General features: G+C 42.5%; 1 protein-coding gene across 9 annotated transcripts in view; it reads right to left on the reverse strand.

Annotated features, from left to right (window-relative positions):
• The window catches only part of LOC137346640 (RIMS-binding protein 2-like), a 326,747-nt gene that overhangs the window by 91,610 nt on the left and 215,930 nt on the right, over positions 1–19,207 (reverse strand). For all 9 annotated transcript variants that reach the window (XM_068010262.1, XM_068010263.1, XM_068010266.1 and 6 more), the window contains 5 exons: positions 14,196–14,279; positions 10,728–10,817; positions 6,225–6,347; positions 5,341–5,445; positions 3,184–3,234 (listed from right to left, as the gene is read on the reverse strand). In XM_068010262.1, the coding sequence (XP_067866363.1) occupies positions 3,184–3,234; positions 5,341–5,445; positions 6,225–6,347; positions 10,728–10,817; positions 14,196–14,279 (453 nt within the window). The remainder of the gene's footprint in view (positions 1–3,183; positions 3,235–5,340; positions 5,446–6,224; positions 6,348–10,727; positions 10,818–14,195; positions 14,280–19,207) is intronic.

The raw sequence follows: 19,207 nt of genomic DNA on the forward strand, positions 1-19,207 counted from the left end.
AATTACATGATACTGTTTCTTATTTTGTAAGTGCAGTAATTAAAACTTCAAAGGACACATTCAGATAAATAAGGTGTTCCCATTTATTGCAAGGATTTATTATGTGGAAAGCTGCACAGAGAATTCCTCAAACGCACACAAAGGTCTACATGCTAAGGAGGGAGGAATATGATGCTGTGTACCTGCATGCAGTCCAAGGTATTCTATTTAACAGGAGAAACAGAAAACGAAACACCATTAAACAGAAGCATGCTTCAAACCACTTCAATCCAATAAATTCAAGCATCATTCAATACAAAAATATACCAGCTCTCGCTGTAAAACTAGGCAGGTCAATTCCTACAATTTAACAGAGATCATTGATCAGTGTTACATAGGAAGATAAAATCAGGCTCTGTCCAGTCAGGTATTTTCAGCTCTAATGCATGATTAAAAGGAGAACCCAGGTTGTAAAGAATTTCCGTAACACTGTATCCCACTGCAGATCTTTTTAGTAAGATATAGCTACCCAGAGATCAGCAGCAGCTCACTGTCACCCCAGCTTGCTTTGACACACTTTCTGTTGCTCACATTTCACAGATATTAGACGGGTCTGTGTGTTCTGAGTGAATGTAAGAAAGCTATTAATATAGAGAAAGCTCCTGTTCCTGGAACCCAGTTAAGAAGTCGCCATTTCCACTATATTTTAGCCAGATGTAATCAGTACTGTAACCTCAGCTGGTGGTGAAAGGTCACTCATAATCTCTGCACTGCCATCAGTTTGTGAAAACACTTGGTATGACTAATACTTTTCTGTACATATGAAACGATAAAATGGTAGTTAGTGCCAGAAGTTGCAACCAAATCCACAGCTTTACATGTATGGGCTGAAAATATACATAAACGAGGTGCATGTCTATTGATATTACGAACATGCTTGAGAGTTATGAGCTTCACCAGGGTCACAATCATTGCCTGGAATCCTTCGTGCGGCTTACCTGCAGCCCATATGAGGTAAAAATAGATAAATCATATCAATTTCACTCATCCTCACAAGCTACATGAGGGGCTAAATGTCCGTACGTAGTCTAGAGAATAGATAGCCAAATACACTGAGGAGCAGTTGGCCCTGAATGGCTCGGTACAGACTGGCTCAAGAGTGGACTGGATATCAGAGCATCTATTGACACTACTACGTCAGCCAGAGTTGGAGGCAATGTAAGATTTATGGCAGGACTCATGACAAGCAGTCTACTTACACAGCAAATTGCAAACGGAACCTACTTAAATGACTACAACTGCAACATACAGTTTACAAAGTACATTTAAAAAAGAGTCTCTATGAACTACAGCAAACAGAACTCATGACAAAACTGCAGCAACGTGTCTCGATAAAAGCAGGTTGATTTCTCCAGCAAAATGCAGTGAGAGGAGGATAGTAACATTGTACAGATTGTGTGTGCAAAATCAATCCCAGTCACTCACAGCAGTGCAGAGTCCATATGTGATTGATGGGGGAATTCACTAATCATCTCCATTCTGGTTTGGAACAATGGTGTCACTATATGCAGCTGCTGGATATAGATAGGCTTGGAAACACTCAATACTGAGTCGTCTGGGAACTGATTAGATCAGGGTGTGCTATCAGGATTCTGTCTAAAGGTACAGGGTATGGTGTCTGGAAACTGTGGGCTGTTTGTAGGTACAGAGTGTATCATTCGGAAGCTGTTCACATGATGTCTGTAGCTACAAGTTATCCTGTTTGGAAGCTCCGTGAATGGTGTCTTTAGCTACAGAGTGCACTGTCTGGATGTTATTTGTGGTGTCTGTAAGCAGAGTGTGCTGTCTGGAAGCTGTGTGTGACATTTGTAGGCAAAGAGTGTGTGGTCAGGAAGCTGTTTGTAGTATCTGTAGCCACAGCTAGTGCGCCTGGGCTCTAACACCTGTGCTGATGCTGCTGATGGAAAAAATATTGAGGGGAGATTTTCCTGAGTGCAATGAACAACTGTAAGTTGACCCAATTCTTTTACATGTGCATGTCCAGACATCCTGATTTTCTAATATTTTCCAATACCGATACAGTATACTTGGGCAATCCAATGCATCTGGACACAGTTGGAACCAGGAAAATCGCCCCATTTTTAAAGCAGTTAGTTGTTGAGAAGTGATTCATTGACACACAACATTTGGGTCCTCACACCCACAACTACACTTGCTTAAAGTTAGAGGGAGATTACTTGAGACTCTTGCACAAATTCCACAGAAGGTATCTCATCTAAATTATGTTGAAAGCTCTTGACTGTAAATTCAGTACCAGACTCAAGGGGCTGGATTTTCAATTGGCCATGAGGGCACTCTGAAAATAGCACACTTGGATGGCGTGTCAGTTTTCCAATACATCCATGACTTGCTGGAATTTTTAAAGGGAGGGCGGTGGTGGGCGGAGCCAGCAATCCATACACTTCCAATTAACATTGCTGTTAAGCTCATTGATGAGTTTGTTAACAGGTTGGAGAGGGACAGAATCAAATTTTCAAAGGTAATAACAGGAAAAACCAACGGTCTGGGACATGTAAGTGCACAGCTGTCAGGAACACAGCCGGAAGCCATTATTGATTGCGGCTGCTGATGAAAACTCTTGTGTAAAAAAGGATAGTAAAACTGAGGTGCTCATGCTCAAAGTTGCATTGCTTGAGCACAGCAGCTTGAATACTTGAGAAGTGAACATATGGGCACTTGTGTGGACCATGCGGCTGCTGGACCTGTACTCTCCTGCCTGATCCATTCCTCAAGGCAACAGAAAGCTTAATAATGGCTGCCATTTGCCTTATAAAAGCAACCTCCAGAACTCGTTCCTGTCTTCTCCCAGTGTCCCTACTTGGGTGCTGAACTCGCCTCTTTATAGATCGCATTGTGTCACTATGCTGATATGGTAGAAGTGATCCAACCATCGGGTTCCTGACCCCGGACTGAAAATCCAGCCCATGATGTGTCCCATTAGCAGTGCTTGGTCACTCGAACCCAGTACAATGACAAAACCATTGAACAGATGAGTGAAGGAGCTGAGAGTTTAAGCACTGGCAGATGTTCAAACACATAAGTGTGGATTTCACCTTCCAATGACAGGATTAAAGGTAGGCTGAGGATTCAGTTTGAAATGTGTTAACATTGATTTCAGAGGATAACATGGAGTTAGTCTCTTACCTCCAGTAACTGGACCACACCTTCATGTTCCTTCTTTGCTTCAAACTGTGCCTTAATTTGAAAAACAAGCAGATTAATTAAACCTCTGCACAATGACTGCTGCCTGCACCAGGAGGAAAGGTTAGAAAGAAAAACTATATAGAGGTGCTTAGACTGTGGGATTGTCTGTCACAAATCATTGTTAAAACAGAGTCTGTAATGTTTTAAAAGGAGTTAGATAATTACTTGAAAAAATGAATATTAAACTATACGAAGAGCAGGCAGGAGACTGAGATTAGTCTACGTGGCTCATTTGGGGATAGCAGCACAGACCTGATTACCCAATGGTCTGTTTCCATGTTGAAAGTGCTATGGTAATATATTGTGCTGGAAGCTGCAACCTCTTTATTACAGGGGAAAGATAACCAAATCTGCACATCCTTAAAGCTAACAGCAATCTCACAGAGAGTGACCACAGATGAAAAATTCTGGCATATACAACATTTGAATTAAAGCAATTCTCAGATTCTTTGATGTGAGTGTGAACAGGTTCAAGCAAATGTACAACTCAACATTTTAACATGAAGGGCTTTATTACAGGTGGATATGTTGTCTGTCGTATGTGGAGACTCTATCTCACTATTCAGTGAGTGCACTAAATGACTAGTGAGATGGTCTAACCTTCGTCCAGCTCAAAAAAGGAAATGTCTACTCTTTTTTTTATTAATTCATGGGATGTGGGTGTCGCCGGCTAGGCCAGCATTTATTGCCCATACCTAATTGCCCTTGAACTGAGTGGCTTGCTATGCCATCACAGAGGGTATTTTTTAAGAGTCAACCACATTTCTGTGGATCTGGAGTGACATGTCGGCTAGACCGGGTAAGGACATCAGATTTCTTTCCCTAAAGGACATTAGTAAACCAGATGGGTTTTTACAACAATGGTTTCATGGTCATCATACAGCTTTTTAATTCCAGATTTACTAATTGAATTTAAATTTCACCATCTGCCGTGGTGGGATTCGAACCCATGTGCCTACAGCACTAGCCTGGGCCTCTGATCTACTAGTCCAGTGACATTACCATTACACTATCACCTCCCCTCATTCTGAACTTTCCAGTCAATCTATTATGGGGTTGGCTAGAAGCAGCTAGGACTGTTTTGGACTCGAATACTCTGTTCCGTGTTGTTCAAGCAATGAGGCTGCTGCAGGGATACAACCAGTATAGTGGTATGTCAGGATGATTGTCCAGCCTAACTTTCTCACTAACTTCAGTTTTTATTAAAATGCCAGACCTGCCCCCTGCTCTTATCACATTATGAATAGACATTCCAAATTTCTGAAATTTCCAACCCCCCCACTCCATCAGAAACTTACTATGAAACATTAGTTTGCCAAATCTTGCTGTCATTAGGAGCTTTTGGAAAGGATCGTCATTCTCATGGAGCTGCTGTTTTTCATTTCAGTTCTATGAGGGACAGCACTGTTGCCAGATTGCTCAAGTGGGGCTCTATGAGTTTCAGTATTAGGAAACCACACTGAGCTGCAGAGTGGTAAAACAGCAATTTAAGTGACAGAGCTTATGCAGAGAGACAGAGCCCAACATTAGTAATGTGCATCACAGACAGACACCCAACAGCAACCTGAGTTAATCTTAATATATGTGAATAGGTTGTGAGCTGTAGCAGAATTAATCCAGCTCCATCTTTCCTGTAAAAATCCAGCTTTAAAAGTGCAACCTGTAACAATTGAAATCCTATATCTACTTTTAACTTGCACATTGATGAGGGAGCTTTTAGAATACTTTTTACAAGCTCCTTGATGGTTCAGCAAGTTCATTCAACGAGTAACCAGACATGGTCCAGAAAGGTACAAGTTTCATCCTTGGTCTGCATTACACAAAAGGAGAGGGGCTACAAATGGCTCTGGTTGTCTAGGTTCCTGTTCCTAACTGCTATTTAGCGATATTTGTGTGACCACCAGCAGAGGATAGGATTAGGCTTAGCTGTGATGGCTCCACAATCAAATAGTCTGCTGATATAGTCAATGTTTACAAAAGAATAACAGTCACAGGCAAATTTTCGGCTGACAGCCAGTTTCTGTGGATTGCAAGAACCCAGTAAGAGGTGCGTGCCTTAAGCCGAGGAACAGAGAACAAAAGATGGAATCTTACTACCTGTTGCAATCGCTCCACCTCATGCTGCTTGGCCTGCAGAATTGTCAGCGCTTCTTCATGTTCCAACTCCAGCTGGTGTCTGCGCTCTGCCACCTCTCGCATGTGCTGCACAGAGAAATGTTAATAACTCTCCATCCTCACAGTGGCAGATACAGCCTTCTGAAATTATATTGCCCAGTAACAGAGAAGACATAGGGCTCCCTGTTCTGGGACACCCTACAGAAAATATGTGGCTCCCTGTACTGGGACAGCCTATTAAAAAAATGAGGTTCTCTGTATTAAGACAGCCTGCTGAATACAGACTGTCCTGTACTGAGGCTGTGCTGGAAGTATATTGCCCCCTATCAATGCTCTGCTGGAAACACACAGCCACATACCAGGGCTTTTGGAAACACTTCACCTCATACACCTCTTTTCCAGTACTAAAGCTCTCCTCCCACCCCAGTTTTACAGATCTCTGTTTAGGCTTCTAAAGTCCACCCCACAATTCTATAATACTCCCTACCAAATTCTAAAATTTTCCTAATTTCCCTAGTCTAGTTCTTGAACCTGCCCTCCCACCAGCCACTCAGCCCCCTCATATTTTCTATCAAGCACGAGTGCCCTGTCTGAAAATACTGTTCCTATTTGCACCTCAGAAACTCGAGCATGGCCTGGGATCACTTGCTGATACTTCTGCTCCTTCTTTTCTGCAGAGAAGGAAGAGAGCACTTCCACCATGCAGGCACTAATGCATGTTTAGGGAACCCTAGCAAGGTGCTGTGAGCTACCTAGGTTTTGCAATCTCCCACTGGAATGTTTATTTACTATGACAATGTTCTGTGAGTTCCCTGAGCTCAACACTGGGATGCATTTTTTTTATATGGTGCTTCCAGTGACCTTACCTTCAGGACCTGCTCTAGGTTCTCCAGCTTGGCTTGGAGTCGCTGATTCTCCTTCAGAGCGGAATCTCGTTCTGCCGTCACAACTGAGAGTTTCCCTCTCAGGTCATTGTTGTGAGCTTTAACCTGCATCAAACACAGGTATTTCAGCAGAGTCAGAAAGTACCAACACTAATTCTCACAGCTCACTGCTGTATAAAAGGATACTGAATTTGTTGGCAAACTCAAACTAATCTCTACTTGCTTTGTAAATGCTGCAGATAGCTTCTGAGCAAAGAATAGGCACTAGTTTGAGAACTGGACTAGCTTGGGGGCATAAATAAGGGAACAGAATTTTACACCTTTGGAAAATACATAATGGGATGTCACCCACCCATTCCTCTCCTCCTTTCCATACAATGGTTATTTCTGAACTATCTCTTTCATAGCTACATAGAGATCGGCTGAATAAATACAACAACAAAGTAAGGAGTTCTCATGATGCATCCATGTAGCCATGTGGTCTGTGCGAGGGTGGTAATGGGGATGCGTTGACCTCAGTGACCATGGGGAAGTCGGGGAAAATCAGCCAATTACTATCTCGTGTTTCTTACAGCAACTTTTCAAGTATGTGAGCATTAGGAAATAGCACCAGATACAGGAACTGATGATTAACTAAGGCCTGGGAACAGCATCCCTGTGTGTCATTCTTAAAAACAAGAGGGGAGATAATTGGCAGAAAGAAAAGGGAAAAATAAAGAATACAAGTTTACAATCACAAAACAGAATAAATTGGTGCATATGCTCAGTCAGAAGCTTATGAATGCATGAGAAGCATTTTATCTCAGAAAGTGAGAGGAAACACAATACAAAATGGGGTGAGGGAAGCGCAGAATGTAGTGAGGGAAGGACGGTACAGAATGGGGTGAGGGAAGGACGGTACAGAATGGAGTGAGGGAAGGACGGTACAGAATGGACTGAGGGAAGGACGGTACAGAATGGGGTGAGGGAAGGACGGTACAGAATGGGGTGAGGGAAGGACTGTACAGAATGGGGTGAGGGAAGGACGGTACAGAATGGGGTGAGGGAAGGACGGTACAGAATGGACTGAGGGAAGGACGGTACAGAATGGAGTGAGGGAAGGACGGTACAGAATGGGGTGAGGGAAGGACGGTACAGAATGGACTGAGGGAAGGACGGTACAGAATGGAGTGAGGGAAGGACGGTACAGAATGGGGTGAGGGAAGGACGGTACAGAATGGGGTGAGGGAAGGACGGTACAGAATGGGGTGAGGGAAGGACGGTACAGAATGGGGTGAGGGAAGGACGGTACAGAATGGAGTGAGGGAAGGACGGTACAGAATGGACTGAGGGAAGGACGGTACAGAATGGAGTGAGGGAAGGACGGTACAGAATGGGGTGAGGGAAGGACGGTACAGAATGGGGTGAGGGAAGGACTGTACAGAATGGGGTGAGGGAAGGACGGTACAGAATGAGGTGAGGGAAGGACGGTACAGAATGAGGTGAGGGAAGGACGGTACAGAATGGGGTGAGGGAAGGACGGTACAGAATGGGGTGAGGGAAGGACGGTACAGAATGGAGTGAGGAAAGGACGGTACAGAATGGAGTGAGGGAAGGACTGTACAGAATGGAGTGAGGGAAGGACGGTACAGAATGGAGTGAGGGAAGGACGGTACAGAATGGAGTGAGGGAAGGACGGTACAGAATGGAGTGAGGGAAGGACGGTACAGAATGGAGTGAGGGAAGGACTGTACAGAATGGAGTGAGGGAAGGACGGTACAGAATGGAGTGAGGGAAGGACGGTACAGAATGGAGTGAGGGAAGGACTGTACAGAATAAGACATATGATCATAATAAATAAGAGCAGGAGTAGGTCATTTGGACCCTAAAGCCAGCTCCCCCATTTAATAAGACCATGGCTGATCTAATTGTGGCCTTTAACACCACTTTCCTGCCTGCCCCCCATAACCCTGGACTCCCTTGTAGATCAAAAATTTGTCTAACTTAGTCTTGAATATATTCAATGACCCAACCTCCACTGCTCTGAGGAAGAGAATTCCAAAGAATAATGACCTTCTGACAGAAGAAATTTCTTATTTTGAAACTGTGCCCCCCTAGTTCTAGATTCTCCCATGAGGGGAAACATCTTCTCAGCATCCACCCTGGAAAATCCCCTCAGAATCTTACATGTTTCAATAAGATCGCTTCTCATTCTTCTAATCTCCAATGAGCGTAGGTCCAACCTGCTTAACCTTTCCTCATAAGACAACCCCTTCATCCCAGGGATCAGCCTCGTAAACCTTTTCTGAACTGATTCTAATGCAAGTCTATGCCTCCTTAAGAAAGGAGACCAAAACTGTATGGAGAACTCTAGGTGTGGTCTCTCCAATGCCCTGTACAGTTGCAGCAAGACTTCCCTACTTTTATACTTCACCTCCTTTGCAACAAATCCCAAAATTCCATTTGCCTTCATAATTACTTGCTGTACCTGCAGGCTAACTTTTTGTGATTCATGTACAAGGACAACCAGATCCCTCTGTACCGCAGCATTCTGCAGTATCTCTCCATGTAAGTAATATTCTGATTTTCTATTCTTCTCACCAAAGTGGACAACCTCACATTTTCCCACATTATACTCCATTTATCAAATTTTTGTCCACTCACTTAACCTATCCATATCTCTTTGCAGGCACTTTGTGTCCTCCTCTCAACTTGTTTCCGTACCTATCTTTGTATTGTCCACAAATTTGGCTACGATACATTTAGTCCCTTCATCCAAGTCATAATAGATCATAAATAGTTGAGGCCCCAGCACTGATCCCTGTGGCACTCCACTAGTTACAGCTTGCCAACCTGAAAATACTCAATTTCTCACAACTCTCTGTTCCTTGTTAGTTAGCCAATCCTTTATCCATACAGAATGGGGGTGAGGGGAGGACGGTACAGAATGGGGGTGAGGGAAGGACAGCACAGAATGGGGGTGAGGGAAGGACAGTACAGAATGGGGGTGAGGGAAGGACAGCAAAGAATGGAAGAAAGGGACCAGTATAAGTACAATTCAGAAGATTTTAATATAAAAGCAAAATACTGCAGATGCTGGAAATCTGAAATAAAACAAGAAATGCTGGAAATACTCAGCAGGTCCGGCAGCATCTGTGAAGATAGAAGCAGTGTTAATGTTTCAGGTCAGTGACCCTTCATCAGAATTGGCAGTGCCAGAAATGAAATAGGTTTTAAGCAAGTAAAGCGGGGGTGGGGCAAGAGATAACAAAACAGAAGGTGTTGATAGGACAAGGTCACGGAGAATAACTGACCAGAAGGTCATGGAGTAAAGGCAAACGGTATGTTAATGGTGTGCTGAAAGACAAAACGTTAGTACAGAGAGGGTGTTAATTGACAGAAAACTGAACAACCTGGCCCCAAGCACAAACATGAAAAAAATGTGGGTAGGCACTGAAGAAGCAAACTAAAATAAAATAAACACATTAAAAAAGAAAAAAAAACTAATAATAAAAAGTGGGGCCTGTCACACTCTGAAATGATTGAACTCAATGTTCAGTCCGGCAGGCTGTAGCGTGCCGCAGCGGTAAATGAGACGCTGTTCCTCAAGTTTGCGTGATGTTCACTGGAATACTGCAGCAATCCCAGGACAGATATGTGGGCATGACAGCAAGGGGGAGCTCTCATGCTCAAAAATATATCTGTCCTGGGATTGCTACAGTGTTCCAGTGAACATCAACACAAGCTCGAAGAACAGCATCTCATTTATCGATTAGGCATGCTACAGCCTGCCGGACTGAACATTGAGTTCAATCATTTCAGAGCGTGACAGCCCCCCTTTTTATTTTTAGTTATTTTTTCTTTTTTATGTATTTATTTTAGTTTAGTTTGTTTCCACCGTGCTTACCCACTGTTTTTTTCATGTTTGTGCTTGGGGCCAGGCTGTTCAGTGTTCTGTCAATTCACTAACGCTTTGTCCATTCTGCACTAACGCTTTGTCTTTCAGCACACCATTAACATACCGTTTGCCTTTGCTCCATGACCTTCTGGTCAGTTATTCTCTGTGACCCTGTCCTATCAACACCTTCTCTTTTGTTATCTCTTGCCCCACCCCTGCTTTACTTGCTTAAAACCTATTTCATTTCTGGCACATGCCAGTTCTGGTGAAGGGTCACTGACCTGAAACGTTAACTCTGCTTCTGTCTCCACAGATGCTCAAAAGATTTTAAGTCTAGTTTCTAATTTGTCTGTTCTTGTATATATATATTAACTATTAAATACAAATAAGTGGCCAGCAGATATAAGAAATCAAGTCCATGTACCATGTCATTAAGGGAATAACAGTAGGTAGAAAGGATTTGTTGCTTGTGGAGCATGCATTATTATAGCAAAACAAAGAGCAGATGTTGTCTAAGTTAAAAGCTACAAATGCATTCCTGCCCCACTGGGATATGGCGGCGGATGGGTGGTTTCAGTGCACAGAGAAGAGATGAAGCCAAGCATTACCTTTTCAGCCTCCTGTGCCTCTTGGCTGAGCCTAATGGTCTCTTCAGTTAGCCGTGCATTTTCACTCCAGGCTTGTTTCAGCTCATTCTCCTGTAAGTAAAAGCACATGCATTCTAACCAGGAGAGGGCAAAGCATTCCATTTCAGGCTGTGCTTCAACCTTTCAGTCTGTTTCCATTCACTTACACTCAGTGGCTCCACATGCTCCAGCATATAGTAGTAACCCTTCTTTATTTTCTATTCCAATAGTAATTTGCTGAAATTAGAGTACACAAGCCTTGTACTATAGAAGAATAAGAGACAGATAATCTTTGGTGCACGTAGAGCTTATGATTATATCACTAGTGCACAATACGGTGGCACAGTGGCGCAGTGGTTAGCACTGCAGCCTCACAGCTCCAGCGACCCGGTTTCGATTCTGGGTACTGCCCGTGCGGAGTTTACAAGTTCTCCCTGTGACCGCATGGGTTTTCGGCGGAGGTTCCGGTTTCCTCCCACAGCCAAAGACTTGCAGGTTGATAGGTAAATTGGCCATTATAAATTGCCCCTAGTATAGGTAGGTGGTAGGAGAATTGTGGGGATGTGAGGGGGTAATGGGATTAATGTAGGATTAGTATAAATGGGTGGTTGATGGTCGGCACAAACTCGGTGGGCCGAAGGGCCTGTTTCAGTGCTGTATCTCTAAATAAATAAAAACAATAAAATAACCTCAATACAAGGAACAAAAGAAAAGAGATTGGCAACAATGGTAATGGTGTTCAATACCCCTCGCCTCAGTGCAGCAATACCCCTCGCCTCAGAGGAGTACAACATTGCGAGACAAAGTAGCAATACCCCTTGCCTCAGAGCAGCAATACCCCTCGCCTCAGAGCAGTAAAACACTGTGACACAGAGCAGCAATACAGCACAAATTAGAGCAGCAAAATACCAATACCATGGCTTGGAGCAGCAATACATTTGGAGCAAAAGGAAGCAAATTATATTCAAAAAAGGCTCAAGAAGTATTTACTAAAGCTGGAACAAAGGAATTCCTGGCAAGTCAATGAACTTTAGTAATAATCTAGGTTTGATAAACTCGTGGCTAAAATTTGGAAAGTAATTTAGTAGCAGCTCTCACAGCCACATGTACAAACCGAGCACTGCCAACTGCAGAGTTAGCAACAACAAGGGGCTATGTAAATACCTGGCACACCTGATCATATCCCTAAACAACACTCATTTCCAACACTGGACAGCAATAATTTCATTCATACAATTTATTTCATTTCAATCCTACTAAACCTCTCCTAAGCAGGCATTTTCCCAGCTCATGGACTGCCACATTTGCTTAAAGTCAGTGTGGTCTCAGATGAAAAGGAAATCTACACTGCAGGTGGCAAATAATGATGGGAATGTAACTCCTTTATTCAGAAAGGGAGACAGAAAGCAGGAAACTACAGGCCAGTTAACTTAACATCTGTCATAGGGAAAAGGTTAAAAGCTATTATTAAAGACGTTATAGCAGGACACTTAGAAAAATTCAAGGTAAGCAGGCAGAGTCGACATGGTTTTGTGAAAGGGAAATCACGTTTATCCAATTTATTGGAGTCCTTTGAAGAAGTAACATGTGCTGCAGATAAAGAGGAACCGGTGGATGTACTGTACCCAGATTTCCAGAAAACACTTGATAAGGTATCACATCAAAGGTTATTGCGGAAAATAAAAGCTCATGGTGTAGGGGGTAACATATTGTCATGGATAGAAGATTGGATAGCTAACAGGAAAGAGAGTGGGCATAAATGGGTCATTTTCTGGTTGGCAAGATGTAACAAGCGATGTGCCGCAGGGATCAGTGCTGGGGCCTCAACTTTTTACAATTTATATAAATGACTTGGATGAAGGGACCGAAGGTATGGTTGCTAAATTTGCCGATGACACAAAGATAGGCAGGAAAATAAGTTGTCAAAAGGACATAAGGAGGCGACAGAGGGATACAGATAGGTTAAGTGAGTGGACAAAGATCTGGAAAATGGAGTATAATGTGGGAAAATGTAAAATTGTCCATTTTGGCAGGAAGAATAAAAAAGCATATTACCTAAATGGAGAGAAATTGCAGAGCTCTGAGATGCAGAGGGATCTGGGTATCCTAGTGCATGAATTGCAAAATGTTAGTATGCAGCTACAGCACGTAATTAGGAAAGCTAATAGAATGTTATTGTTCATTGCGAGGGGAATTGAATACAAAAGAAGGGAAGTTATGCTTCAGTTATACAGGGCATTGGTGAAACCACATCTGGAGTATTGCGTACAGTATTGGTTTCCTTATTTAAGCAAGGATGTAAATGCATTGGAAGCAGTTCAGAGAAGGTTTACTAGACTAATACCTGGAATGGGCGGGTTGTCTTACAAGGAAAGGTTGGACAGGCTCGGCTTGTATCTGCTGGAATTTATGACAGGAAGAGGTGACTTGATTGAAACATGTAAGATTCTGAGGGGTCTTGACAGGACGGATGTGGAAAGGATGTTTCCTCTTGTGGGAGAATCTAGAACTAGGGGTCACTGTTTAAAAATAAAGGGTCGCCCATTTAAGACAGAGATGAAGAGAAATTTTTCTCTCAGAGGATCGTGAGTCTTTGGACCTCTCTTCCTTAAAAAGCAGCGGAAGCAGAGTCTTTGAATAGTTTTAAGGCAAAGGTAGATAGATTCTTGATAAGCAAGGGGGTGAGAGGTTATCAGGGGTAGGCCGGAATGTGGTGTTGAGGTTACAATCAGAGCCGTGATCATGTTGAATGGCGGAGCAGGCTCTAGGAGCTGAGTGGCCTACTCCTGCTCCTAATTCATATGTTTGTATGGGATGGTTCAATATGTAACTGGGGTACAGATCTAGCCCAGGCACAGCACAGTAACATCTCTCTGCTCTGGGTGGGCAGAGATTTAGTCACTAGCCTTTCACTTATCAGACTTGGATTCAGTTCCTGCACAAAGGGAGATATAGTGCTGTCTTACAGGCCATGTCTCCAAACGGCCACTATCAGGGTTAACGTCTCTGCGATAGAAAGGACAGCGCACAAGTGTGAACTCAGCATTATCACAATCTCCCACAGCGAGCTCATCTGTTTTGGTTGGACAGAATGTAACATCAACACTGAGAGACTCAGACAGAAAAAGTGAAGATGTGATCTTAATGTACTTCTGTGTCACAACAGATTCAGAAATCCTGCTCAAACATATTTGGAATAATCCAAAATACAATTTTTATATACACACCATTTGTGCCGATATATATGGTATGTTACATAATTCTGCTAACTATACCTATGCTACATTTTAAAATGGTGTATGCACATTTCTACATGAGGTTCAACTTGCACATTTTATATTGCATACACTTTATACTCAGTGTTCACACAGCACAGTGAGAGACAGATGAGCCATGCCTATCTTCACACTGCTTCACATTGTACATTAAAATAGACGGGAGCCCACATACCAGATCCTGACATATCCGCTGGCGTTTCTTTATCTCTTGCTCATGGCTTTCACATTCTTTCCGTTTTTTACATAATTCTGTTGCCTGGGGAAAATAAACAAAACATGGTTGGGACTATTTTACAATCATAACCTCAAGAAAATCCGGGAGGTGGTGATGATGTTTTCTTTACATCAGCAATTAATGTCTTTAATGACTAAGTGGTGAATATCCTCCTTGTGAGGGAGGTAATCAGGTCTCTTTAGGATTGGTTCCAAGATGGATACCAGAACAGTCTACCTCTGTGGCAGACTCAGTATCATGGTTCATGAGACAGGCAGGTCCACAGCTTTCCAGAACACTGCTGATGATTCAGCAGCCAAACTGCTTCATTCATAGGACCTGGAAGGGTGGGCCTGTCACTGTGGATAGGACCGTCGCACTCAGCGCTGGATTACCCTGCAAGCTGATGCCTTAATGATAAGGTGGTTCTGGCTGTATAAGCAGCAAGAAGCTTACCAATGCTCTATACAGGTACTTTGTGTTGTTTTAGCTGGGTAAACTCCAGCCATAGTCCTGCACACAAGTGGGGGATTCCCAAGCCTCAAATCTGTCAACCTGAACTTAAGCTGTCTGGACTAAGTGAAGTAGAACATATCTCTTCAGGGAGAGAGCATAGATTCAAACTGATGGTCTACTTGTAGTGTAGCTTGGTGTGTCGTCTCCGAACATGGTGATGGGTTTCCACATATCACACACCCAGCTAGCAAAAACCAGAAAATAACTTCACAAGAAACAAAGTTGAAACATTCAATTAAAAAAATTACATTTTAGAAATATCCAAACAGCACAAATAAAACCCACTGTCTAGTCTAAAACTGGCAGAGGGAGCAGCTTTTGCGAGTGTAATTGCATCAGTTTGGGAAACTGTTCCAGACACAGTGACCTGGATATTTACTGGGGTGGGTTACATAGGACCAGATAGGTCTGATCCACTACCTTGGATTGGACAGGGGCCAATCCCAGGGGAGTCAATCCTTGATCCTGGGGGCGATGGGGGTGTTGTTCGATAGGTGGGGGGGAACTTGGTGAGCCAGGAGGGAGCACTCCTGCTCCTCCTGGCCCATAAGCAGCGCTGTAAAGGCACTTACCTTCTCTTCAAAGCTGTCCTTGCCTTGTTTCAGCTGCTGAGTTTCCTGAGGCTTGGGAAAACCAGCAGCCCACAGTAAAATTTAAATCAAAAGCTTCTATCCTTATTAACACATTTAGAATACCAGCCCACCTCCTGGGAATAGTTGGCTGCCTCCCCCTTCTCCCACCTCCGGAAAACCCAAAAGATGGCAGATTGCAGCCAACTTCCCAACACCATTTTTCCCTATTTAACCCTCCATACACTCAATCCCATGTGCTCACCCATGTTAAAATTCCCCTGGGTGGGAATAGTATCTTGAGCAGTAAGTATTTGTTGATCTAGTATTACAGCATTTTATTATATTATTGCCATCCTGCTCCATTATTCATTGATTGTACTTATTCACCACACATTCTACTGCAGCAGTATCTGAGCTGTGGCACCATTCAGGCTGCACTTCAGCAAATCAATGCTCAGTACTTGCCAATAAATCAGAGGCATTATGGGACATACTTTTAGTCTGGATTCAAAGACCAAACAGTTTAAAAAAAAATTAAAAATGGAGCTAGGTGACTGAATTATGAGTGATGTGTACAATTTGAATCACTGTTCAATCCTGTTTCACCACAGTCTTCCTCTCAGTAGTACTTTCCAAGCCTGATCCTGACTCTAGCTCCTGATAACTTCTTCAGTCATGGCTTCCAAATATTATTCAGAAGAATTTAAAAAGTCCTTCAAGTTTCACCCTGCAACCGTAGAAAAGAGTACTAAGTGCTGCATACCAAGGATTTGGGCAACCTCCCTGAAACTGGCTATGGATTTGGGACACTGAATTATACAGTCAGGGTAAATCCATACCCCTCAGCATTTCAACGCCTGAATCATGTCTCCAATGAATCTGTTCTTATGTGAAAACAGGTATGTTCATACTTGTGGTGAAATCAAGCTGTTAGATTACAATGCGTGGTCAAGCAGACTTCAATCTGATTGAGATTAGCAGAACAACCTAAAGCTGCAGTAATACAAACTGTGTTACATGCAAAGTATGACAGCCCTGGGATCTGATGGAAGAACGCCAGAAACAGTACGTTTTCTGTCAGCAGTCTTCTATACAGTGCACATATCCCATAAACTAACCTTGTACAGTTTTCAGCCAGTTTACAGTATGCCAAAACATGGCTGCCAGGACTGGTTAACAACATGCTTCTATCTTGTTTATAGTCAAGCATTGGGCTCTGACTGCAGAAGTTAGCAATTATTTTCTGGAATGAATAGAGTATGAATTGACAATACTCAACATAGAAAATAACCAACATTGCCATGTTCAAGACAACCTCACATGCGTTGAATTCATTTGATGAGCTTCTCCACATTCAAAAGAACCTAACACATTAATTGCATCTTCTATCTGTCTAGAAGAAGCTGCTGAATCACACTTGGCGATGCCTGTTCAATAGCTTCCCAATGGTTACCTCAACACCAACTTGAATCTAACTTTATCTGTGACCACCCCACTATACACACAATTCTCAGCATAGCAACACGCGGAACAAGAGATCAGTAGGTAGGTGCTCTAAGACAATTAGATCTATGCTTCAGTAGGCAACTCACTGCAATACCAACAATTTGTACTGGGCTTCCAATAAGTAGTCCTCATAAGATCCATGGAACAGGAAAGTAAAGGCCACAAGATTTACTGTGGAAATTATTACATTCTAACAGGGCCTGTTAAATGCAGAATCAGTAACATCACAATTCCAGCTTGATTTTAAGACAGAAATGGGAAATGGAGACAGCATAACCCCACAACTCTACAGAACTGCAATTTGAATAGGCTGAGGACTCTGCAGCTGCATTCCCTTCTACTGTTGACTTTTCTTGATACCTGGACAGCATGCTATATATGAATGATGTTAACAGGTTCACCATTCAGCCTCAACATTGTAGCTGTCAGATATTCAGTGAATGGGCTGTACTGATAAATGTACAAATCTCTCACATGCATTTTAAAGACTGTCCATACAATAGATGTTAAACTGAGATTAGCGCCGAGCTAGTAAAATTCAGCCCACTAGAATGATATTACCTATTTTCCAAGCCTCACCAGTGTGACTAATCATTATTCTTGACTCTGATGCATCAAGGACAGTTCATAAAATATAAACTTAAACCATATGCACTCATGCAAGTGATGTGCTGTAAAGTACGGATTCTGATTTAACATTACATAATCACAACACAGGAGTATGTTCACGTCAGTTCTCCAGGTTTTAGAGCAACTGTAACATCTGCTGCCTCATCCTCTGCACCAGAACAAATCCCCACATCCTGAACGGGCTACTACTCCCAACCCAAAAATCTATCACAACTTCCTATGCTGTATGTCAGTATCCAAATCCGAACACTCAATTACAAGGAAATGCAGGCTCCCACAAAATATGAGCAATTTCTCCAGTTTAAACATTATGTGTCCTTAAAGCAATTCACAAATTATTCCATTCTCAATGGTTCATTAACAGAAAGAAATATCAGTGCTTGTGCATGGAAGACGTTTAGCAGCTGTCACCATCGAACACATACCAGGCCAGATACAGCACGGATTAGAGTTCCCCAATTAATATGTTACAACCAAGGCATGAGTAATGCACTGTTAATTCAGTCCCACTACACAGGTTATAGCAATATCAAATAAAGCTTCCCACCTACCGAAGACTAGCCAAATTAAACATGTATTTTTTACCCCAGAATAAAGCACACCAAACCAGGTTTCTTTAAACATCAACATTAACTATTTATTAGAAAAGAAATAATAGGTCTTAACTACCAACAAGATAAGTCTACATGTATCAGAAAACTCCTTAGTCCCTTAACCCTCATGCACACACACATACATTCAAAGAGAAATGGTTAACCGATTTCTAACGGGTATTTTGTATTCCAACTGTTTCTTAGAAATAGATGAATAATAAAAAATAATTGAGGTCTGTGTTCTGGTAGGATGTTTTCAGTATGGTGAGGTGTCCCAGAGTTGAATAGTCAGATGCCACTCAAAGTCTCTTCAGGCGAGGCTAATGAACAGGCTGTGATGGGTAGGTGTTCACGGCAATTTAACTGCAGCAGGCGTCACATAGGTCTTCCATCAGGGGTGTAGCAACAAATCTGCTTGGTTTGAAGCAGCAGTCTAACAGTAGAAGAATTCTTCAGATTTCAGTATTTCTTCGAACACAGGAGGCAACAGAATGCAGAAATTCTTCAGAGACTGGAGGCAACAGGAATCTGCCACCTTTCAAATGCAGGCTTCCTTTTCAAGAGATGCGAGTCTCCTTTACAGAGAGAGGTAACACTTTTCTGGGTCTTTTCTCTCTTGCTCCAGGGAGGTCAAACAAAGATTTCAAATGCCTGCTTTTTGTCCAATTCACAGGCTTTAAAAGGGCCCAAAGTGAAAAAAGAACCTTCCTGAACATGGTCACATGTCTAGATACAATGTCTCCCCCTGTTCAAAAGCTGCTCTGAAGAAAGGTCAAACCCCTGTGATTTCCTTGAAACTGCTGACCTTCCTGTCCTTTTACAAGTTTAACTTCCTTTCAAAACATCCATATAATATAAAGTTCACTCTTGTTCTGAACTTCCTTTCAAAACATTGCAGGAATTCCAAGTATTTTTGCAGGTGTCTTTCACTAAGCAAAATCCTTTTGTCGTTTTTTTTTTAAACACATAGAAGTCCAAGATTTTAGTACAAAAATAAAACCTTTTGCGACACTATACTAACCCTTTAATCCAAATCTTAGGACAGGAGCTCTTACAGTTTTGTTTTAAAAACAATTCTGTATCAGACATCCTTGGGCCGGTGCAGTTTATTTGAGGGTGGAAGTACTGGGGGAGATGTGAGACATAACTGTCC

Source organism: Heterodontus francisci, chromosome 30, assembly GCF_036365525.1.
Source record: "Heterodontus francisci isolate sHetFra1 chromosome 30, sHetFra1.hap1, whole genome shotgun sequence".
In the NCBI taxonomy this organism is placed as follows: Eukaryota; Metazoa; Chordata; class Chondrichthyes; order Heterodontiformes; family Heterodontidae; genus Heterodontus; species Heterodontus francisci.